Source organism: Sinohyriopsis cumingii, unplaced genomic scaffold (genome assembly GCF_028554795.1).
Source record: "Sinohyriopsis cumingii isolate HCF-2022 unplaced genomic scaffold, ASM2855479v2 utg001710l, whole genome shotgun sequence".
Classification (NCBI taxonomy): Eukaryota; Metazoa; Mollusca; class Bivalvia; order Unionida; family Unionidae; genus Sinohyriopsis; species Sinohyriopsis cumingii.
The window spans coordinates 1-26335 of NW_028316037.1; the positions used below are offsets into that span (position 1 = coordinate 1).

The 26335-nt window shown below is 40.6% G+C and overlaps 1 protein-coding gene across 1 annotated transcript in view; it reads right to left on the reverse strand.

The window, feature by feature from the left end:
- Positions 1-27: 27 nt before the first annotated feature.
- The window catches only part of LOC149771702 (uncharacterized), a 45486-nt gene continuing 19178 nt past the window's right edge, over positions 28-26335 (reverse strand). The window contains exons 7-9 of the mRNA XM_089948192.1: positions 2822-2917; positions 1133-1918; positions 28-282 (exon numbers count right to left, since the gene is read on the reverse strand). Of these exons, the coding sequence (XP_089804318.1) occupies positions 83-282; positions 1133-1918; positions 2822-2917 (1082 nt within the window). The 3' untranslated portion in view covers positions 28-82. The remainder of the gene's footprint in view (positions 283-1132; positions 1919-2821; positions 2918-26335) is intronic.

Consider the following 26335-nt stretch of genomic DNA (forward strand, 5'->3'; position numbering starts at 1 on the left):
TATTCACGATCAAATATGATCCTTTGCCCTCTTCCTTCTTTTTCCCTTCTTTGTTTTCTCTTAAAGATGATACGATCAATGTCTAAAGGGAATCGTGACAATCTGTCCTCATACAAGACCTGGCTGATTTTCTCTTCGACCAACGGACACTTGCTATAGCCATCATATCACCAAGTGACTGACTCCTTCGATGTCTTCTATCCATGGCAGAGGGATGGTAAAAATAACTTCGAGGATAATCATAGTTCCAAAACTGGGCAACTCTTCCGCTTTTCGATTTGGCTGAAGCAAAACAAAACTAACTGTGAATAAAATGTAAGAATTAGGACACAATAATTAAAATGTCTAAAGTTTCTATATAGAAACTGTCTCTTACTTTAGTAATATTTCGTTTAAAAAATATCTAGGATTTAGTAGGAATAATTAGACTCAACAAAAGACATCAAATCTGTCTGTTCCATATATATACATATATATATATATATATATATATATATATATATATATATATATATATATATATATAGATATATATATAGATATATATATAGATATATATATATATAGATATATATATAGATATATATATATATAGATATATATATATATATATATATATATATAGATATATATATATATATATATATATATATATATATATATATATATATATATATATATATATATATATATATATATATATATATATATATATATATATATTATATATATATATATATATATATATATATATATATATATATATATACATATATATATATATACATATATATATATATACATATATAGATATACATATATATATACATATATATATACATATATATATATACATATATATATATATATATATATATATATATATATATACATATATATATATATACATATATATATATATATATATATATATATATATATATATATATATATATATATATATATATATATATATATATATATATATTCGCATTAGCAGGTTTACATCATTTGTAAATATCATTATATATTAATTTAGAGCTAATTATCCTATTCTTACTTGGTATGGAGCAAAATGGTACACTCATTAGTTCTTAAAGTAATAGGGAGTCAGTGAATACAAATGCTATACCTCGAAGCTCCGAAAACTCTGATCGTGGAACAAAGTTGCTTGAGTTCACGTTCTCAACCTTCCTCCAGTTTGGACCTCCACCATATGTTAACCAACCTGGCGAATTCATAGTGTCCGTTGCCCGAATACCTTCTAACTCGAAATAACTTGAAGGACCTAATTGGTTGATAAAATCACGGCTTCCTGGCTCTGCGCTGGATACTGTGCAATTACTTTCTCTGGACCTTATTTTGTATAATGTTAATGGATCTACTCTGGATGCTGATTTTGTATTTAATCGTTGATACCACGATATGGAATCAGCCCTTGTACCTCTATCCCTGGTCTTCCTGGTTACAACGGGGTCCGGTGCTGGTGGCCGTAAAGTCATAAAACTATGCTGAACCACGTAATCGTTTTTAAAACAAGGTTCTGCGATGCTTTCTGTCGAATTCGGACTTGAACGCAGATTTGATTTATATGACAAACAGTGATCATGGTTTTCATGAATATAGTCAAATACATGAGCATTAGAATTTATCTGAAAGTTGCGTGTTATTCTCGGGGAAGAGCCTGCGTAGTCAAGTCTTCTATGGTAAATATTTTCTTCATTTAGCCTGACTTTGACCTGGCCTTTATTGCTCGACTTATCGATCAGATAATCTGCATCGTTGTTTTCCTCCGAAACCATTCTGGTTTCTTCGGGAGGAATCGCTTCCTGGACGTTCTGGTACAAATTTTGAGAACTGTTAGCGCTAGGTTCTTCTCTATTTCTATATGTGATATGTTTACTCTCGGTATTTGGTACTGCAAAGGATGAAAAGGTTAAAAGTTAAAAGTCATTTTTTTTCTCCAAAGCCTCAAATATTGGGCTTAAGAACTGGTCTATCGGCATGCCCATTTCAAGACATATTTTGCTGTGTATGTATTTTCTAATGTTAAAGTTTTATTTTAATCAGCCATCTTTTGAAATATAACCAAATATTTTATTTATTTTTTAAATAAAATACTTTCATTAATTTATTTTATTTTCGGTCACCATGTTTTATTTATTGCAAGGACATATTGCTCCAATTTCTTCTGCACAATATAATCTAGCATGTAATCAAAAGTGACGTTAAACACCAGTCAAATGGTCAATCAATCAACCATATACGGACTAATTCATTTACATGCAGTATCGTAGAAAAAGAAAGACGTGGGTTTTCATAATCAAACCATGCGTCATGGCCTCTCAAAAGCGAGAAGTAGATATCTGTGAAATTTACTTGAAATGTTTGCTATTAATTTTTTCAAACGTGACGTTGGAAAAATGGACAATTTTATATATGTTTTGCAACATACATTCAATTTCAGATTTATAACCGTAAGAATGAATGGACATGTGTTATGGCATAAATCTCAATTTGGTTTCTTTTGTTTTGATTCTTACTTGTTTCTATTGAAAGTATCACGTATTGTAAAGCTGAAAATCTACTGGACGTATTTTCACAAGACTGATTATGATCTTTATATTTTATTTATTATTATCCAGCTTGGGGTTTGTATTCAACACATCGTTAGCATTTACCAATTTTAGGAAAGATTCTCCAGTACTCTGTGTTACTATTGCAGGGTGGTAGCAATAATTGCAAACATATTTCAACACTCTTGTTTTTTTCCATAAGCAATTTAGAAACAAGATATATCATTATTAATACAAATTTGTACCTGTCCCATGTCGAATCTTTCTGAGGGCAATCATGGCCAGGCAAGCCGCCACAATTACAACAACTACCGCAGACACTAGAAGCAATGTTGACTTGTCTGAAAGGCAATAAATATAACGTATGCTGGTATTGCAAATAGACTAATAGAGATCGATAAATGCAATAGGTTAAAAACCTATTTAACTACGAACGTGCATATAGGCATTCAAACACACACACACACACACACACACACACACACACACATGCACTTGTATGTTCATTTATGTGTATGTGAGTAGCACCAAACGCTGCTTGAATAAATGATCTACACATATTACATGGCTGTCCCAAAAGAAAGAGTTTTATCTTTAATGAATAAAATAGAATGCATTACATACAGAAGATGCACTTTGGAGACACGATATACATTCATTTCAAAAGTGAAAAATTCATTCTAAGAATCGATGTAGCGATTCATTTTTGAACAAGAAAACAACATTGAAACGATACATTCCATTTAATAGTATTGAACATAATAGGTCCCTTAAGTTGTATACATTGTTGTATTTCAAATGCAAATCTGAGATTAAAAGTATTATTCTATTCCATAATTTTAACTTTTGTATTCCTACCTACTGTTGGATCTTGGTGGGTCATGGCTGAATATTGCCAAAATTGATGATGTCTGATACTCATTTCTAGTTTCCAGGTTTAAACCTTGAATATCAATAAATATCGAATCCAAAAGAACCTTACTGCCATTATAGGCAGCAATTATGGTCCCTTTTAACCATGATACGTCCTTAAATGTGAATGAAAAGTTGTCTTTACTAATTGCACAGCCTTGTATGACAGCCGAATAAGCATTGTGGATCGAAATGTGAGGGATGTTTAGAAATACCTTCCTCCTCTTCAGCTGCATTATCACCTGCTCACGAAGGACCTGCCCCCAAAATCAAAGTCCAAGAGAAATCGGGTATGTTACAGAGTTTACTGGATTCGCCAAACAAGAACTGTCCCAATTTAGTCCGTTGCGAACCCCTCCACGACGTGCGATGCCGTCATCAAGTTCATACGACGTAAAGACAATCAGTGGCGACGCATTCCAGCATAACAAATATTTGCGATAAAGAATGGGGATTAGTGTTTTGCGGTCCTGAACCCCCAAAGATGTCCCCTAAAAAAAGTGCACACCACTCTCTGGCTAAAAAGGGAAAGAAAAGGAAAGGACTTCCTCCATATTTAGCCAAACATTGGGACATGTTTTCTATCTTGTTAGCTCCTTCACCTATACGAAAGCAACTCATTCAAACAGACTCTGACGGCAGCGTCGATACTTAGTGTGAATGTTTCGTGAATGTCTTGAAAGGCACGAAACCTTTGTCTCGACATCAGAAAGAATGCTTAGCCAATCATCGACACGTTCATTGCCAAAGGGTCCAAAAGAAAATAACCATCCGTCAAAAGAAGAAGATGTTGTTGCAACGCAGAGGAATTTATCCAATGTTGGTAGGACCCTTGCTGAAAGGAGTATTAGGAACAATGCTGAGAGGATGGTGGGAAAAAGATAAAAAGACCCAAGAAGATAAAAGGGACCTCTGGAGACAAAAATATCAGGCTTGACCATTCAAATCGAATAGAAGGACGAAAACTGGCTTGAGAGCCTTACAAACGATGGATGGAATACCGTCGTTGGCAATAACAACGGACCCCACATTTGCCTCCCTATCATTATTTGACCGAAATGTCCCAGTTACAACACAAATTGCAGTCGTTGATAAATCGCAACGATGTGTCGAAACAAATTTTTTTGCAAAATTACGGTCAACTATTAAAACGACTGCAACTCTTTCACCAGAAAGCTGTAGATAAATATATTATATCCACTCTGAAATATTTTAAGACCCTGATGACAAATCCATCACCATGACTACCAATACCACGCCAGAGGTCAACACACAAATGCCTGAGGAAGACGTGGTACGAGACGTCTTTCAAACACCGTCAACAGCTCCCATTCCTAGTAAGATTGCAGAGTCCTTGTTGCTCCTTTACCCGACTCCCCAACGAGAAGAACTTAAAACTTCGGTTAAAATGATGACGTTCACTCCTCCTTCGACAGAAGTCAATAACAAAATGGGGAAACCAGAAGTAAAAAAAGAAACGAAACCCAAAGCTATTCTATTAAAACAACCCTTTACTTGCCCGAGTTACAACGCGTGACCAACAAATAATATAACGTGAACGACATCGAAAGCATTCTCAAATGAAGAACCCGTCAAGTGGGAAACGATGTGTCAAAGAAGTCAAAGTACGTTGAAAAGGATATCCTCCCAGTTTTGATTCTTGGATCGACGTTTCACAAGTCATCGGCTATAAAAGGAAGTCACCCTCATGACCTCCCACACAGCCTCAGCTACCGCTACCACCATGACCACTCCTTCACCGAGTCCTTCTCTACAAGTTCTACAAAAACAAACCTTGTGGGTGTGATGTGGAGAACGTGTGTCCAAAACGCAAATTGTCTTTTTCTGCAAAGCTTTGTGGTTTATTGTGTCATCAGTGCTGCCATTGCCAATTTGAGTTTGCAACAAGGAAACGAACAATTGTGGATCATAAACGCTAACGAGGAAGGTGGAAACATCTATCAAATTCACAGCGAATTTGTACATCCTTATTATTTACCCGTCAGTAAGTCGTAATTTGACACTGTCAACAATGCTATAAAAGGAGATCGGAGACAATATATTCCGTTAAATAAAGAGACAGTCACGTTGAAATTCCATTTTCGAAAATGATTCTCTAACGACTCATAAGTAAAGTATCATCTGTACCGAGGCGTCGCTCGACAGCAAGGGCATGGTTTAGGAGACATGTTAAAATCGGCCTTTCTTTTGATGGCCCCAGTTTGAAACCGATGGTAACACGAGGATTGCACACCTTGGACGATGCCGCATTGACGCAAGGTAAACAATTTATCCAAAATGTCATCATCGATAAACAAAACCCTAAAGAAGCTTTCTTGAGAGCAAACAAAAATGTCCTGCTTCAAACGGGCAAAGACATTTGGGCCGACGAGAAACTCTTATAAATTCCCTGTACACTGCCGAGTCAGGTATTCCTGCTTCCCTGACGCCACAGCAATCAGAAGTCATAAAGAGACGACTAAATCACCCCCTCAAAAGCCTTACTCATAAAGCTAGAAAGACTAAGAAAAGAACCGTCCCAGACTTAGACGTTTTTTAATTATAGCAGCAGGGGGGCGAATCCGACATTTTGTCCAAACGTCATTTGGTTTAATTGTTACTTTCTGCACTCAGCGGATCCGGTGTCGTCAGCGCCTGGTAAAAAAAAAACGACGTCGTCGTCGTTGTCATCGTCGAGGGGCCAAATCGACAATTGTCCGGATGTCATTTGGTTTAATTAATACCTTCTGCGCGCCGATCCCCAGCGTCGTCAGCGTCCGGTAAACACAGCGACGACCGCGTCGATGTCATCGCCCCCCCCCCCTGCTGCTAAGTGGTTATTTACAATGAAGATCTTTATGATCTTACAAACAGAGTGATCACTAACTCCTCCTCTTGTAGGTCAATTAGGTTATTTGACTGATCGGTAATTCTAAAATTAATTCTCGTTAAAAACCGATCATGGCATCGCATATAGACCGGATTAATTGGACTCTCAACGATTAAAAATCCCGGAGGGGCTGTTGGTGAAAACGAATAAAGGATATACCCCTGTTGAGCCTGATTTGATTGCTTGGTATCCACCTGGTAACTCCCTTCGATAACATCACACACTAGATTAATCGCTATCACCGATGCGATATTTACGTTGTATGGAGCAATATGCCTACCATCATCTCCGTTATCGTGTTTGAGGATGTAAGTTGATGGACCGAGAAAATCATTAAGAGACTTTCTTAGTTTTGGCGCGTTGTATCCTGGAACCTTTAAATCGGGTAAATAGGCTTCTGTGATATTAAACTCGGTTAGGAATTTTTGTTTATCATCATTGCTGTTAGCAGATATTATCTCAACGATTCGTTTATTAATATATTCCATGTCTGATATAAGTTGATTTAACACCTCAACGTGTTTTCGTTCTTTTGTTTCCCGTAGCTGTTCTAGTTGTAATTGGTAATAATGATTAATCTCGGCAAACATATCAGTGATATTCCTTAAACTAATTACGAATGTGGTGCGCAATTCAGGAGTTTCCCCATACTGAAAATACCATTGCATGTTATTCCTGTCTTGAAATGCAAATATACTGGGTAATAACGCGTTTTTCATAATAGATAATTTATCTCGATAACTGGGATTAATCTCATGATACGATTGCGTGTCCGCGGGGATTTCATGAGGTGGATTCTTAGGCCATCCTAGTATGGTTCTTATTGAACTGTTATAAATATCAACCATATACCCCGGTGTGCTTATTTCAATCGTCGACGATAACGTCGGTTCATGAACCGTAATAGCGATTTTTGATTCTTTTCCTGTGATCGATTTTATCCTGCGTTGAAATTCTTTATTGATTTGTTCTATTTGGTATGACCCAGTTGGTATTGTAACCTCCTCCCAGTCTGGGGTCCCATCGGGTTTATTTGTCCGTGCAAAAACCAGCGAGTTATTAGGTTGTTGTCCGTTAAATGCGTCCGCTCGAATATTAGGCCAACTGTGATATATTCGCAATTTTGCCAGCGCTATTTCCTTCACTGGAACCGGCGATGGGAAGTTCACACTGAATTCGGGTTTCGTTGACGTTATCGATATCATATTTGTTTGTACCGGAGTGGTGTTCTCCGCGATCCGCTGAAGTAATTGAAACCCTTCGGGGTTCAGCGACATTATTATTATTCGTTGTTTTTAGTGTCTAATTTCAACAACCAGGTGGTTCCGGCTTCCAGTTAAAAATCCTCGATTTTTGACATCGCGGAGCTGTACAACTGGACCATCGTGGAGAATTCAACATCGGATATGAACAAATTATCAATCGACAACGAGATCAACCCGGATAATTTCGAGTACGCGTCGGATACTATTTGATGTTTTACTGTATACTCGTCGAGTTTTTTCTGAAAACACGATGATATCTTTTTAGTGATTGCGTTGGCGACTCCAGCAATTGTTGTCATCGCAGAGATAGCGATTGGAACAGCGATCGGGGCTATCGTGGTCACCGTGGATAAAATAACACCGGTACCGGCTACTATACCCGACACCGAGTACACGACCGCGTCGATGGTGGTTATTTTTCTGCGGTATTTTTTTATTTTTGCACGGTATTGTTCGGAAAGCGTTTTCAAGTTCGCGGAGAACTCTTTTGCGGTATCGAATCGATATTGATGTGACGTCGGTGATACCTCTGATTCAATTACCCTGGTGGTCATTTTTATTTTAAAAGAGCTAGTGTTTTTAATTACTTAGATTCGCTACAAATTCCACATACCATGTGATGTTTGCCCCGGCTAAATTTCCATCAACGGCATAAATTGTAAACTGTTCAGTTGCGTTCCTGTCTATAATTGTTGATATTGTATTGTTAAACCCGGATGAACTCGACGATAATATATTAAACTGCATCATTGAAACCAGTGTCAATCGATAAATGCCCTTAACAGTTGCGGTGATATTTACTGTATTCTGTGTAGGAGTCCAATCGAATGATCCATGCCGAATTGTGTATACTGTGTTGATGGTGTTCTCATGAGGGATTTTTATTTTTTCGTATTGCTCTGCTACTCTCGGTAGTCCGTCTTTGATCGCTTCAACATCAGTTCCGATTATTTCTATTCTCCGCCAATTCGCGTCTATATTATTCTTGTTCGCTGCAACATTAGTTTTGATTGTTTCTATTTCCCGTGTATTCTCGGTTATACTTTTTTTGTTCGCTGCAACATCAAGTTTGATTGTTCCTATTTCATATGTATGCACGTCTATACCTTTTTTGTTCGCTGCAACATCAGTTTTGATTATTCTTATTCCCCGCCAATACGCGTCTATATTTTTTTTGTTCGCTTCAATATCAGTTTTGATTGTTCCTATTTCCTGTGTATGAGCGTCTACACCCTTTTTGTTCGCTTCAATATCAGTTTTGATTGTTCCTATTTCCTGTGTATGCGAGTCTACATTATTTATGATTGTTGTAACATCAGTTTTAATTGTTTCTATTTTCCGTCCATGCGAGTCTACATTATTTATGATCGTTGCAACATTAGCGCCGATTATTTCTATTTCCCGTTCATGCACGTCTACACCATTTCTGTTCGTTGCAACATCAAGTTTGATTGTTTTTATTTCCTGTCCATACGCAGTGATATCATTTATAGTTATTGTAATCTCATCCGGTTTGACATTTTTTTTACCAAGGAATTTATCAACGGCGCTATCAAACCTGTTAAAATTTTTTCGTAACGTGTAAAATTGGCCCGACAGCGTTGTAAACTCCGAAATAGTATTTTTTATTGTTGCAAGATTCGGTTCGGTTACCGTCGGGTCCCCGAAAAAACTAGCGGTAGTGAGTTGTATATCGGTGATAGATTTTTTCACCTCGGTGGCAGATTTTTTCACCTGCGCGTCGAGTTCGGTTACCGATCTACCCAACCTTGTAAAACCGTCTCGGATTAATGTTATCGTCGATATATGTTCACCCGGTTTGAGTCGTCCGTCGCTGGTATACAACGCGATAGCGTTCTCGGCGGCATCACGCTGTCGTATTAAAACGTCATCCAGCGACACATTACTGGATTTCAATTTACCCTGGCGGTCTTGAAATACAACTATTTCGCCCGGGTCAGCACTTGTTAAATTCAACGTTTCAGCGATTTCATCCTCGATTAGTTTTTTTATGTCATCGGTGGCGAGCGTTTCCGTGGATTCTTTCAGCGCCGAAACCGGTCGTCCCCAAATATCAATCATCGTTATTGTAAAAAAAAACGGCGTTTCTAATTAACCCGCCGGGCCTCTACGACCCCACTAGTGTATTCGTTTACAACCACATGAGGTGGTTTCCGCGATGATGAAATCGCCGCGAGTACGTTCAATACGTCACGGCCGCATATCGGCGGGTCGCTTAACTGCTGTGTTGGCAGCGTGGAATAAAAAACCCGGGCTGAACACGCCCGGATATACCGCATGAACTCGTTTGGCGGGGCTAACCCGTATGAATCAAAATAGACGATCGCACGCGGATCAATCGCGTACGCAACCCAATGAGTCCCCGCTCCGGAGGACCCATCGAGGTTAATTATGCCTGTTTCAGCATTCCTTGGCGCCGCCGGTAATTGATCCCTCATAAAAACACCTCTGAAGTTTTTTATCGCTAGCGCGTTTGCGGCGTCTATTAAATCAAAATTAGACATGGGAGTCATTGACTCCTGAGTCAATAAACGGTTCCCGGTAGTCTTAGACCCTTTCCCGAGTACCATGAATACGGGGTCCCCGGTAGTCTTAGACCCTTTCCGGCTACGGGTCGTTTTTTTTTTATAGCCTTTCCCGGTTGCCTTTTTCAGTGCCATTCCCGCCGCGATACCAACGGCCCCCAACGCCGCCGCCTTAGCCACTGCTGGTGCGGCCGCGGCAATCAACGCTGGAATCGTAGCTAACAGCGGAAATATCCCACCGGTCTTTTCCATGTTTTTGATTGCTGCGGCCGAAAAATCTATTTGAACAGCCTTTTTATTCTTCATCGCATTATTGAAATGTTTTATTTGACGCGCCGTCAACGATATCTTATGATTACCACCCGCCATCTGCGACGGCTTCAGCGTTATTGTGGTCCCGCATTGTTTAGCCGACTTTGATCGTAATTTCTTGACTTGACCATCAGTCAACTCTACACTGACGACACTATACGACATTTTATTGTAAACGTGTTTGTGCTTTCAATTACATGTTTTCCACTGGCGCATCAACGATTCTCATTCGTCCGCCAACACCTTCCAGCAGCATTGATTTATCGCTGAGAATGACAGAAACCGCTCTATAATTAACACCAGCCGGGGCTATACGAGCTCGGAAGTGTATATCAACGACGGATTGTCTCGTTAAATCAAGATGCTCCAACGAAAAATAATAAATCGGATACAGGTTTTTAAAATCAAGTTGTGATATTTGCAAACCAGTGTCGACGTTTTGATCACGGCCCATATATGACAGCAATCGATGATACACACGTGCGATATGGTTGTCGCCGTAATTAAGCTGTATATCCTCGGATGGTTCCTGTTGTCCGTTTATTCTCAGCGAAACATCCCTGACTCCTAATTGATCAAATATCATATGGCTGCGTTCTTGACTGCCCAATCGTTCCCTATTCTGTAGCGCTATGAATATATGACGCGGGGCTGAAACACCCTGTTTTGACGCCAAGTGCCATGTAAACGTATCGGCGACGTTATCCTCTTTAGCATCAGTTGTTACCGCTAGCCAACTCAACAACGATTTCCCTCCCTGTTCCATAAATGCTAACAATCGTGCTTCCGTGGTAACTGATGGAGTCAGCACCGGCATCCACAATGCCATTTTAGTTAAAACGACTTTACCGGCAGCGACGCCAGCAGCACGCCATATTGCATTGTTATCATCGCCCCTTCGCGTCAGCGCGATTGTATGCTTAGCCCCATAGATGACATTTCTGCAAAATCCAAATATGTGATGGAGTGGAATCGCGCATGAAAACTGTCGGCGTGGTCTTTTTAGCATTAATATTCGTGCTGCGAATCCCATATTGTAATCATTGTTGATACTCTTTATAATATTGAAATTAGCGCCTGGTCTTGCTCTGCGGTCTGGGTTATTTGCTTCAGCCTGTGGGTCAGTTGCGGTATCTCTTTCCACCAGCACGTTGATGTACTGAAAATGATCAGCGTTATCGGCGGTGTCCTTTGCAAACATCATAGATGGGCCCGCCGATCTTGTATAATCGTCCGAATATCTCGCTAACCCAATTATCGTCGTTGCAACATCAACCTCGCGTTCTATTGACTCAATTTCTCGCCCGTCAATAAGATATCTGGCGCTCTCAAATAACGCCATGATACCGTTGTTGACGAAGCCAACTCGAACACGATCGTCATCTGCGTATGGTGCATTATCGGCGGCATTTGTCACGAGTTCTCCCTCGATTTCGATAAACGCTTCACACGGCAAAAAATATTTACTGGTATCTTGGACTTGAAGTTCAATTCGCGATCGTAGGTCAGGTTGCGCTGCATAATAAGAATAATATTGATAATCACGGACAGAATCATCCCTGCGCACTGGGGCATCCATATCAAACGCGGGATCAGCGGTTCGCGCAAACATTTTATTATTTATCATGTTGATGTTTTCAATTGCGATTTTTTCGTCGTAAATTCTTTGAATTCTGTTTAAGACCACTCCCCCGCTATTGTGTTTATGGGCGCGTTGGTGGATGACTGAGCCGCCAACGACTCTAATTTTTCTTCCACGGCGTTATTTATTACTTTACTGACATTTGCAGGCATCACTGTCGTTGATGGCATCACCGGTGGTTTTTGCTTTTTTCTTCTCACCAACGACATTAGTTTGTTCCGCGCGGCTGAAAGCGCCTTTCCGGCAATATCTCCAATAGCGCTGATTCCCTTATCACGAATAACATCAATAGCCTTCATTCCTAATTGTTTGGCTAACGGCGCTACTTTTGGAGCCATTCTTGTAAATAACCCCGCAATGGTGCTACCGAGACCATCTCCATAGTACGCGCGGTAAACAGGCAATCGCGAGTTTACCACGTAGACGAGTACTGGTTTATCGTGGTTGTAGTGTATGATCATCTTTATTATAAAAACACCAGTTTTCCAATTAGTGATTGTGATCACCAGTAATTGACCCCCCTTCCCACCGCCGTGTGGAAAACCGGAATAAATTTTATCAAAATTTCCTTGGGTTTTTGCCCTCGATAAAAATCCGGTTTTTTCCGGTTTTTTCTTGATTTCTAGTCATTTTTGGTCATTTTTTGTTGCCTGTAGTCGTTTTTTTTTCGATTTTTTCAGCAAAAAATTCGATTTTCTCTAAATGATTTCCTGGGGTTTTCACCCGTAAAAACCGACCAAAAACTGTCAAAAAACGACCAAAAACGGTCAAAAAATGGCAAAAAACAGTCAAAAAATGGCAAAAAACGGTCAAAAATGGCAAAAAACGGCCAGAATTAACAAAAACGATAATTTTTTTAATCATCCACGAGTTCGTCTATGAGCGTTCGATACGCACTAACGTCCATGATACCGCCCGTAAATAACCGCTTCCAAATATCAGCGGCCTCATTGATTATTTCCGGAGAGTTACTTCCGGCTCGTTTTCCTCCGATTAGTACCTCTAGCCGTGATATATCACTGAGAACACTGTTAGGACAGGTAACGCCGTAGGATTCTTTGCCAACAGAGTATCCTTTTCCTTTTTTTGGTTTTACCCTTTTTTCAACTTCCTTGTGGAATGCGTCGTAATCGGGATCACCACGATGTGGTAATGCATTCTCGTGTTTACTCGCTAAATACACTATTCTTGTCCAATCCTTTAACGACTTTATATTTTTCTCGTGATCGCTATTGATATGCTCCTTATCTCGTATGCTCTTAGCAAAATTGGAGGCAGTAAAATCAATTAATTCTTCCCTGCTGCTGAAGCCTCTAATTTGATCTATTGTGCTCTTCTTAAGTACATTACGGGGTATATTCCCCCTTTTCTCTTTTTCTTCCGGTATTTCTTCCGGTATTTCTTCTTCTGGTTCTCTTGCGGTAGCACCTAGTTCTTCTTCGTCGGCCATTGTAACATAAGGTTCTTGTGGGTCCATTATAGCGAGTGGTGGTGACCTCCGTGTTGTGGCAGCCGCTATTTTTGCAGGGAGTGTTTCTAAAGACCTTTTTGTTTGTTCGGTTTGAGCCGCTATCTTTTCAAGCGCATCGAGGACGGGTACAGTTGCCGCCGTAACATCTTTGGTCGCTTTAGTTACCGGGGCAAAGAGTTGTTCGCTTCCAACAGTAAAATCGGTTTGTAGTTGCTGCCGCGTTTGAAGTTGCTCTCGGACCCTGTCTCGTAACGGTATGAACTTTTTAAGCGCCGCTAGCCGCTCTCTGGCTAGCCGAGTAGTAAGTGATTCGCCTACCATTATTGCAATTGCAAAGCAATTTCTAATTTCCCGCCGAGTGTACCATCGGGGGCTCCACGGAGTTTTCGTCTATAATCCTTCTAATGTTTTTGATCTTGCTAGAAATCTCCCGGCGTCGTTCATAAACACGTCCGAGTTTTTTTCGTATTATTTCAACGGCAGTAAATAGTCCAATGAATGCATTTGCGTCATTGTGGTACAAGTTTTCATTAATCGTATGTTGTAATCGTTTTATAAAAAAGTACTCGCGGGCCAGGGTAAAACGCCCCCGTTTCGATTGTTCGTTAATAATCTCATAATCGGATAATATTTTTTCGCTGTCGAGACCATCAGATAATTCAATTCCTTGATTTTTTAATTTTGAAATCTCGGCTAATATATTATTGATGTCTTCGATATTCATTATTCCTATAAAACATCTTGTTTTTAAATAAAAAAAAATGAAACCCCGCGTATCAATCCCGGGGTGTTTAACAATTCGTTTTCTTTGAAACAGACGTGACCTTGTCACGATGACTTCGTATCTATATACGAAAATCGAATTCTGTGTCCGGTCTTTTTTGAGATCGCTGTTTGATATACTCGTTCTGCAACAAATCGTACTGCGGGCATACAAATATCAAAATATTTTCCTGCCGCATTCATGGAGTGAAAAGTTTTTTCCTCGTGAGTTATTGTATTAAATGACCTTACGGGTTTTGCTTTCTTTGGGTATTTACCAGTCTGGCCTTTTTTACTGTTTTCACTCTGAGAGATAGCTTGCAAATTACACAGTCTGTTATTTTGAGGGTATCCATCAATGTGATCAATAACGAGACTATCTTTGATTAATCCGTGAAAACATTCATAGATGATTCTGTGACAGAGATATTTTTTTTTCCAGCAGTAAACATCAGATACCCCTGATTATTTACGGTACCAACCGGCTTCTTCAGTTTGCGGTTTCTAACAATGCCGTCGCGAGATGCCTCGTAATTAACGAGCACAGGATGCGGCTGAAATTCTTGGCCCATTTGTATAATAATACTACTTGTCTAATTCATTATTTGGTTTAATTATAAATCTTTCAACGTAGTCCTGAGGAGTTTTGATGACGAAGTCGGCGGTGGGGTCAATGAAGGCGTTTTTAATTCGCTTGTCATAATAGCGTTTTAACTCTCTGTATCGCTTTCCGCCACAATTAATACACAACTGCGATTTTCCTCTTACACCGACGTGGCAAACCAAGCACGGGAGGGGGCCAAGAGAACCATTACGAACGCTTTGTAAATGATACCCGCAGAATTCACCTCTACATGATTTATTGCACGGGGTTGTCGACCCAATCATCAACCATTTGCAGTGATTCATTATACTATATTCTTTCATTTAAATACTTGTTTTAATTATATGGATGAGTTCGAGAGATTGGCAGCAATTAAGCCCTGGAAAAATATTAAGTTCAATCTCGATAGAGTCCTCAGGGACACACCAAAAGCGTTAATAAACGATAGAATCCTGTTGAGTAAAATACGCGATTGTATCAATGAATTCAAGCGTGATGGTGCATCTCATAGTTGGTCAACATTTCGAATTGATGGCGTTGTTGATGCTACCATGAACGACAACCGCGCAGCAACGATAATATCACAACTTGACGGTAAAAAGTATTTCTTCAGAGTAAAATTCATTGTCTGGGTGGAATCAGGTGATTGGATCATACGTGATAAATTTGAACCAGTTCTCAGCAACAAGAAAACAGTCATTGTTAGCCGCGACTCCAAGCCGGGGCTGTTAACCGGAATTGACAGACCATACTATGAACGAGCGTATCCTGAAACAGCAGTTGTTTATGGAATATACCCGTTAAATAAGAAACCTGATATCGGAAAACTAGCGCCGATGAAACAGTCAACGGGGATAAATTGTGTAGCAGAACGAATAATAGAGCATTTTACAAATGCGTGTCGAGGAAACAAATTGACTGATTTACGACGTAGCAAAATCAACCAGTGGGAGGAGACAGTGCGCGAGCGAGGAGCAACCATCAGCGACATAGCGAGATTAGAAACATCGCTGAGATTTCCAATAACCGTTACAACGATAACCGGTGAAGTATTACACGAATCAAAGTACAAATCAAATGGGGCCCCAATCAAAATTATTGATCATAACGAACACGCATGGACGCCCGCGATCACAGTGTTTCCACGGGATAGAACAGTAAAGTATATCCCGGGGGAATTTATACAGGACGGTTTTCTCGCGGAGAGGAAACTATTTGATGCTATCGCTTGTTTGTGTAAAAACGACCCTGTATCAATGTGGTCACTTCGCAGCGCTGATACCTTTGATCAGTTTGTAAGACCAAACGGTGAATTATATCGCACTGAAGCATTTCACAACAGGATGAAAAAAACCGCCATGGAATTTGAAGAGCATGATGAACAACTGCTAACAAATTATTTTACGATTCCATCGGTTGTAGCTCATGTTGCAGCGAGGAAAAATGCGTGGGGTCCAACACGCAAGGAATTTCTACCGGATGTACAATCCAGTTGTTTGGAATATTATCACGGTGGACTATGGAACACTGAATACAACCGCGACGCTATGATTTCCGTTGATATGGTTGCCTGTTATCCAGCGAGTTTTCTCGGGTATGGATCCGCCGCTGAGTATTTCAAACGATTTGGACACCCCAGACATGAAATGACTCGTGTTGCTATTAATGGACCACTGCCTGATTTTGATTTAACCGGATTCGCTCGCATAGTATCATTTGAGTTCGCGGCAGGACTTCATCGCTGTTGCTATATTTGGATCGGTAGACACATGGCTGAAAAGAAGTGGCTGCCAATAGCGCTGCTACGGTATATGATTGATTGTAAAATGCTAGTTTCGTTGATTGTCAGTGACGCGATTATATCATACCGAGCGCAGACTGAAGTCTGGTTACCAGAACCGGAGCGTCTAGATAGCATAATTGACGAGTCCAAAAAACACATCGATGCCGACGAGGAATATATCGTCGAATGGTCCAGGAGGATATTTAACCAACGAAACCGCGAGGCAAAAGATCTCGGTAGAAGAATAATCGGTAAGTTCACACAAGGTGGAAAAAACTGCGACTACAAACGATATTGCTCACGGCTGATTATAGATGACGCAGAATATGATTTCGTAATCAAGGACGCAGTGGCGAAAAATAGATACGTGAACTGCGAGACAGCTTTCTTGTCCAATGGAACAAAGTTGGGTACAGTTGTTACCTACAGCGATGGAGACAGCCCGGCATACCCGCATTTGAGGGCGTCTATGCTAGGTTATGCCGCTATCAATTTATTCTCGATGATAAATAGATTCCCCGACACCGCGGTTAGAGTAGCCGTTGATTCATTTTATGTTGACGTAGCGTATAAGGAAAACGTAGCCGGGTTTACTAGTCCGGACGAGTGTTGGGGTACATGGAGAATTAAAAATGAAATACGACGCGATTATTCCCCGTCAGCGGATGTCACCGTTGAAAACAATTACCTACGCGGTGATAAATTGTCAGAGTGGTCTAATGCACCACCGTGTTCTGATCCAATTTGTAGACACAAAACGGTTTATTTAAGCGGCTGTGGCGGGTCAGGAAAGACGACTCGGGCAATTGAATTATTTCGAACGCAGGCAAGTATAATCGTGCTTACACCAACCCATAGACTAGCGCGAGAGATAAAACAACGAAATGTTGATGCCGTTACTTATCACAGCTTTTTTCGATACAGCGGCGGTGAGTGGACTCCTGATCGAATGGGTGAAAAATTTATTCCTGAGGTTATCATTTGGGATGAGATATGTACTGTTTCGTTAGATGTTTTACAAATGTTTCTTGATTGGTTGCTGCTCGCGAATACGGCGGTAATCATGTGTGGCGACCATGGCCACCACCACCATTTGTCGGCGAGGGTCCACATGATTGGTTAAAGGGTTTTGTGGACTATTATGAAGAAACCGATACTGATTACCGGGCACTTGATGAACAACTGCGCGAGGTTAAAAAATTAATCAGATTGCAGCCGGATAGAATTCAGTGTGAAATAATCCGCGAGGTGATTCCGGAAACGCCGTTAAATGAATTCTGGGAAACATGGAGACCAAACGATTTGATTGTAGCGAGTAGAAAGATAGTCAGAGACACACTTCAGCGGAAGTTGTTTACGTTGCATAAGGAAAAGTTTCCAACGCGTCCAGTGCCGTTATGCTATAGACCCGCGGATACACGGCGGCAGAACATTGAAGTTGAAATTCCAGGCCGGACAGAAAAACAAATTCTCGTGCTGAATGATATCGTGCTCGTTGATATCAGCGTCGTCGAGGACGCGCTACGTGCTGATAAATCCCCGTGGACGCTAGGATACGCAACGACAATACATTCCTCGCAGGGACTGACCATCACGGACACAATTGTTTGGATGGTTGATAATCGCATCGAATGGTCAAATCTGGTCTATCTTGCAGTGTCCAGAGTACGGAGGATAAATCAGCTTCGAAGAATTGTTATTGACGGAGTCACTGACGAAGTCACCAATGACATCATCGATGCAAGCGTCATCGATAGAAAACTCTCGGGTTACCGCCAACAGGATAAAAAAAAACAGCGGCGTTTTGATATTGATGCCGAATTAATAATTGCGTTACGACAACAACAGAATAATCACTGCGCGAGTTGCAATTGTATAATGAGTTGGCGTTATTCGGATAAAGACGCTCGCCAATTTACCGTGGACAGGATCGATAACAGTCTCGGTCATGTCAAAAACAATGTGAGGTTGACATGTCTTGAGTGCAATAGACGCAACGGCGCTAGTTAAGACCACGCGGGGGTAATTGAGTATCGTCAGGTATCACTTGTAGTTGCTCGCGTGTAAACCCCCGCTGCGGGGCAGTTGAATCCAGTCTATAGATCGGTGGTCTACCAGTTGATCGTGTTATCGTTGATATGTTATGTGTGGTAACACTCCAGATAGGATCAGCAGCCCTTTTTTAACCGCCTTCAAGCTCTCCTGGTTCATACAGATATCTAACAGTGACATCGCCGAGAATCGGCTTGGAAACGCTATCTATTTTTGATCTTCCGGGTATATACTCGTGTTTAATCGCGTCGCTGGGCTTCATGTTGATTGCTCGGGTAATCTCGTTATTTAACGCGGAAATTACGCCTGGCAACCTTTTGACCCATTCACGAGATCGTTTTTCTTGGATGAATTCCTTCGCGTATTGATATCCAAATAACCGTTCAGCAAGAGTCCGATTGAATCGTTCAACAATTGCCTGATCACGATGTAGCGCAGTATGACCTCGTCGTACCGCGACGCTATGATGTTTCAGCGTTGATAAAACAGCGCCGCGAAATTCACTACCAGGATCAACTTGCAATAGATTTGGCCAGCGCAGAGGACCTCTTCGATAAATTCTTTCAAACGCAGCGGCTACTTCAGTTGCTGACTTTGTTTTTAACGGCTCCGCTTGTTTGTATCGACTCGCAACATCAACTACGGTTAGCGCGTATTTGTAACCGTTGTCATGCGGCAGAAATAGTATATCAGCCTGATGAACTTCATTAGGTACGCTAACATCAAAGCGCGAGAAGTTGATTTGTTTAGGCGGTGGTAGATAGATTTGCCATATAGCCTGTTTGGATAACCAATTAGCCGCAGTGGCCCTTGTTACCTTTGCAGCGCTTGCAAGCTTACCAATTGCGGCCTTCCCCTTCCAGTATCCTCTCGGAGAATAATAGATGGATTCCATATTGTTATTATAAACGCTAGCGTTTTCAATTACCAGCGCGAGAAGCTCCGCTTCCAATCATTAATTTACCTTTCATAGCCGATTTTACCAACCATGAGGCCAATTTTTCTTTGAAGGATTTATCAGGAATACCATTTAGCGCGTGAATTAATTTTACGTCCGCGATATGACGCTGTTGCAGATCGCTACTTTTGTAAGCAACATCATGAGCATGACACGCCTTATCGATAGCGTTTATTGGATACTCACCGGGCCGGGGTTGATTTTGATCATCGAGTCTGATATCTAATCGTGTTCCGGGGCCACAGTAACTATATCCTGGGAGGTGTTTTTTTCCTGGATACTTTGCCCACGGGGTTCCGGGGAGTTTTGATAACTTGGCTGCAATATCACCTCCTCGCTTTTTTTTAAAACATCTCCGGGTTTAATAGAAATAAATCTAAATTTCTTTGTACCGCATTGTACACACTTACCAGTAAGCGCCGATCTGTTATTTTTTGTTGTAGCGGTTGTCATATCATTTGTGCCAGTACGCACTCTACACTTCACACAATATAGATCCATAATTTATGTATAGAGACATGAATATAATTGCCTCTCCAGCGACTAAAACAAGAGAACCAGTTAAGCATGTTGCAGCGTTACCAAACTCGATCCGGATGATTATCATCGGACCATCTGGATCCGGCAAGACGCAATTGTTACTTAATTTAATAATGAGATGGATGAAGTGGGATAAGTTGTATTTAATCGCCCCTAGCGTAGATGATCAACGATGCTACGAGGTGTTGAAAGATTTCAACGAGAATGCATCAGCGATCGCTAAAAAAAATGTCATCGAGTTTATTACAGATATCAATGATGCACCAGGTATCGATGATATTGATGGCGACGTTAACAATCTAGTCGTGTACGATGATGTTATGTTAGACAATCAAAAAAACCCAGCTAGGATATTTTCCAGAGGCAGGCATAAAAACACTGACGTGATATATGTCACTCAACGATACACTCAGATTCCAAAAGTAATCAGAGACAACTGTAATATTCTTGCTGTATTCAACGGCGTTGATACACACACGCTACGAAATATTTGGCAGACATGGTGCGGCGGTGACATGGACTTTAATGTTTTTCGAAACTTTTTTAGTCATGCTCAGTCGACCCCACATGGATTTGTAACGATAAATTTACATGATCCTCGGACACGATATCGTATCGGACTTGACCAAATATTCGGTTAAATTGTAAATAACCACTTAGCAGCAGGGGGGGCGATGACATCGACGCGGTCGTCGATGTGTTTACCGGACGCTGACGACGCTGGGATCGGCGCGCAGAAGGTATTAATTAAACCAAATGACATCCGGACAATTGTCGATTTGGCCCCTCGACGATGACAACGATGACGTCGTCGTTTTTTTTTTTACCAGGCGCTGACGACACCGGATCCGCTGAGTGCAGAAAGTAACAATTAAACCAAATGACGTTTGGACAAAATGTCGGATTCGCCCCCCCCCCCCGCTGCTATTATTAAATCACAAATAGAGCCAGAAATAAAACAAACAAATCATCCAGAGTTTTGCTCCTGTTCCAAGCCGAAATTGGATTTGTTTGCCATGCCACCCAACATGATGACGATGCAAGAATCGCAATGGGTCCAATTTCATCCAATCTCCTCTTTGACGGCGTCAGCTCCCTTCGATTTTAAAATCAAAGGACAACCCGAAGATTAAATCGATCTTAATAGTAGTTACTTGTACCTGAAAGTAAAAGTGTTAAAAGCGGGCAATTCCAATCCAGAGGAAGACTTTACGGTAGATCCAGTCAACAATTTGATGCATTCCTTGTTCAGCGAAGTGGATTCGTACTTGAATAACAAACTGGTCAGCAGCATGGATACCTACCCTTAACTGCAAAATCTCTTAACGTACGGAATAGAAGCCTTGATCACCCATCTGTATGCCTGCGTGCTATGAAAATCTGACACAGCGAAGAATTTCGACGATGACGATGGTCAAAATAAGGAATTCATGGACTGTAGAAACAAACTGATTAAAGATGTTTATTTAGAACTGACGGATCGTTTGCATTTGGACATGTGGTTACAAGAGAAGTACTTGCTGAACGGTGTAGATGTCCACCTGAGACCGAATTGTAGCGGTACTGCTTTCCATTTGATCACTGATGATGCCAAATACAAAAATGTCATCGATGAAGCCAGACTCTACGTGCGCCGCGTGGAAGTGTTACCTAAAGCGGGAAACGATATCAGTCGTACTTTGAGCAGAACGACCACAAAGTATCCAATTCAACGCGTGGAAGTTAAAACTTTCACCTTTCCCAAGGATCAGCGATCTATGATTGAAGATCATCTGTTCCAATTACAGTTACCTAAACGTTTAATCATTGGCATGGTGAGCACTGAAACCTTCAACAGAGACCCCACCCCACCCCAAAAAAACAAAAAAAAAAAAAGATTTCCACTTTCAACACTTTGGCGTGTCCAAGATCAAAGTCAGTCGCGACGGCAAAACCTTATGTACCAGACTCTTTGAACCTGACTTTAATGTTAGTAAAGAAGAATAGAAAAAGAAGAAGGCCAATTACTTGAGATCGAACTTATCCCTGTACGAAGCCACTGGACAGTTAGGGACCAACACCAGTCATTGCATTACGTTCGAGGATTATGCAGTAGGTTATGCTTTGTGGGCTTTTGATTTCACTCCTGACTAAGGCAACGACAAATGATATTTCCACCCTATAAAATGCAGCCAATTTCGTGTGGATCTTCAGTTTAAAGTACCACTGAGGGAAAGAGTGGACGTCATCATGTATGCTGAATTTGACAATACCATAGAAATCAATAGTTTGAGAGAAGTAATTCCAGAACAGTAAAGCTATGGCAAATTCTAAACCCTCTTTGAAAAGTGAAGAATCTATGGAAATGGAATGGGAATATACCGTGGAAACAGATCCCCAAGACAAAAACGAAGAAGACATGGTCATGAAGTGTTGATGGCCAGAACAAGAACAACATTTAGTTTCATGTTTTACCAAACACAAGGCAGAAATATTTACGGAAATGATCAAGAAAGATTGCTATGGATGTCAAAATGAACCTTCCAGTCAAAGTCAACACGATACATGTCTGATGCTGAGTCAAGAAGAAACATTGGGCGGGTATCTGGATCAAGCTTGGAGTCTCATCTCGGAAGAAGCCGTGTTGCATCAGCGGTATAAAGACTTGCGTGATCATTCCTCTCCTCCATTGATGGCTCTAGAGACCCATCACATCGAAGCTCATTTGGTTCAGAGTGCGGATACCAAGCGAAGAAACAGTTACTTGTCAGACATTTTCAAATAAAAAGTTTAGATTGAATTGATGACTTATCATTACCTGTGAAGTAAACAAAAAAATTAAAAGAACACAAACAAATGTATACCTGTGTACTTTATTACATTTTGAACCACAGTTCGTACACTTCTTGGAATCATGTCGTGTGTGCTAAAGATGAAATGCCTCATCGCAAACCTCAAGACCATCAAGCTTATGTCATCAACATGGACGAAAGTCATCTCCCAGCTACCCACTGGGTAGGTGTCCACTTCCCTAAAGAGGGTTTTGTGGAGTATTTTGATTCGTATGGATGCCACCTTTGGAAGACGACATCATTGACTTTATGAGAAGAAATGCCCAGGCGACACGATTCAATAATGTGAAATTACAAGGCACAGATTCCAGGGTGTTTGGACAATATGTTTTGCATTTTCTTTATCAACGCAGTCTTGGATATTATTTAGAACATTTAGTGACTTATTGTGATCATCACTCTTCTAGAAACGATGACAAAGTAGATCTATGGTTTTGTTACCATTATGGATATATTATGCCTTTAGGGAGTAAACATAGTGTACATCAATGGCCTAATGAATTCCATCAGTGGAAGTCTAGCTTCACTTCACAACGTTGTCAACCTAGTCAAAAGAAGTTTCTTAGTTGAAAAATGTTTGTTAGAAAAAATGTTTTATTGTTAATTGTTGGTTAGTTATTTTAATAAAAAATTTATTTTGTTTTCAATTCTTAGCATGATACATGATCTTTGACGTTACTCTTTCCGTCACCCAAAAATGAAATTATCAAAGCGTTCCGACCCAAGAAAAAATCGTTGGGGTGTTTTCTTTCGCATCCGCGCTTGAACAATATAAAGCGAAACAGTCTCCAGTCTGACCATCTATTTTTGACTAATCCTCCTATGAAGATACCTTCTAATTTAGCTTAACTAAACGAAGCCCACGTGCATTTGCACCGAGTCAGACAAAGCATGATACCCAAACCTGAAGAGATAAGGACTATCCTAATGTTGAAAGTGGTCGAATACCTGATAGGAGAGGTCTTCAGAGAGGAAATCAAGAAAGAGCAAAAAAAAGTGGTCGGAGAATTACATACTTCAGAGGGAGAAAGGGCAGAGAAAACATATACAGCAGCAACAACAACAACAACAGCAACAAGACAGAGGATTTATTGACTGCCGTGTAGACACGAAAGATTTCTCATTCTCTTTCCGAAGAAGCAGACCATATCATGTGGGAAAGCCTGTCGTCAGACTGGGACAATCTTAGACGATAAAAGATTGCTATCATTCCCCGTCCACAAGAAATAACTCTTATCTGAGCTATCCAAATTCTCTATAAAAAAATACATCCTAGTTAATTTGCCAATGGAAGTGTGTATATAATCAATTGGTTTCTATGTTTTATGTAAAGATAGAGGTGTGTCTGTAAGCCCTTTGTTTCTCTAGCTTGTCAGATAGTCTGTGTTTATGTTTGTAGTTAGTGTTTGTAAAGAAAAAGTGAGTGAATGTTTATTTTAGGTCCGCGAGTTCCATGTTTTTGGGGTGATCATATGAACCGTACGAGTTTGTTTTCTTTCACGTCCGCGCTTCACAAATATAGATCGAAAACATTCATCAGTCTGGCTACCATCGTTGATTCATCAGCTGAAAGAAAATGGGCAGACTCACCAAGCTTTTGGAACTCCAGATGCGCCTGAAATATGCCAGGCGCTTCTGGACAAGCTGACTATAGAGACAATTCAGGAAAGAGTTAGGCTAGAAGAGGAGGAGGAAAAAAGAAGAAAGAAGACAAGAAGGAAAAGAAGAGAGAGATCCTTCCTCGTCTGAAGATAATACCTCCGTGTGAGGTGAAGCCAATGGTCAGTATACCTCCACAGGCAATAGCAGCACTACCACACCCACGTCAGCTACAGCCACAGCCACAACAGCCACACCATCCACTACCCCCATTACCAAGAGCAGTTATCCCACACACGGAATACAATGAAAATTAAATAAGAAGGCCACAGCATCCACGAGTACGGTATAGGATAAAGGTAAAAAGTCTTCACTACCCCTTAAACAGAGGAGTGGAATAGTGAAGCCACTCAAGTCCCGTTTGCACTTCCAAAAACAACAATCGACTGGCACAACGATTGGAGTCGGTGTTTTGCCTGTGGTGCCCGGCCTTGGAGGTTAAAGCATTAAGAAAAGTGTATTTGGAGTTAAAAGAAACAGCCCTTCTCAAAGCTACCCAAATATCTTGAAAGCAGACTATTAAATTTGCCATTTTGTATGAGTGTGAAGTATTGTGATTAGAAACACTCACTCCTTTACTGATATGATAGTGTGTGTGTATGTGTATGAGCGCGTGTACGTTTGTGTGGATAGTAGAGTAGAGTGTGTGTTTGCATGAGTGTGCATACGTTTGTGTGGATAGTAGAGTGTGTGTTTGTTCCAGTGCGCGTACGTTTGTGTGGATAGTATAGTGTGTGTTTGTATGAGTGCGCGTACGTTTGTGTGGATAGTATTGGGTTTTTCCTTTCCCTTCTGTGTGGATAATATAATTGTGTTTGTATGCGTGCGCGTACGTCTTTGTGGATATTTATATTTTAAGGTGTTGTTCTCCTCCCGCGTGTGGATAGCATATTTTGGTGTTTGTGGACAGTATATAAGTTTTTTCTTCTTTCCGTGTGTGGATAGTAGATTTGGAGTTTGCGGATAGTATATAATAGTTTTCCTTCCCTTCTGGTAAGTCAAGTCAATTGAATTATAGTGGTGTTCGTTCATATAGAACATGTACCACTGGTTGCTGATGCCAGAGGCATCTTTTTAATTACTCCTGGGGGAAGGAATTGGAGCCACCTCCCCCAGGCTTTACTGTACTCACGGAGTACTATTAATTGGGCCGACAGATCGAGGTACTATTGTGTGCCTGTCGATCTGAGTGTAGGACCAGAATCAGTGGGATTGGACCCAACACACACTCAGTTTTCAGTTGATATGATATGATATGCGTCTAGGGGGAATGGTCCCATCCTACGGTCGCATTGCTGCTTGTTAGGCGTGCACTGCACGTATTGGTGTCTGTTCGTGGAAAAGGAGGTCAGGCTGCAGTCCGGGAGGCGGCCAATGGCACAGGATGGTGGTGCTTAGACATCCGGGTATCCATGGTCTAAATTCCGCCTTAATTTTGAATAAAAAACCTCTGTGCTGTTTTGTAGAGAGTTGGTTAGAATAAGGTTATTAGAGTAGGTTGACAGCTATGGTTGTAAGAGTTGACACTTGAT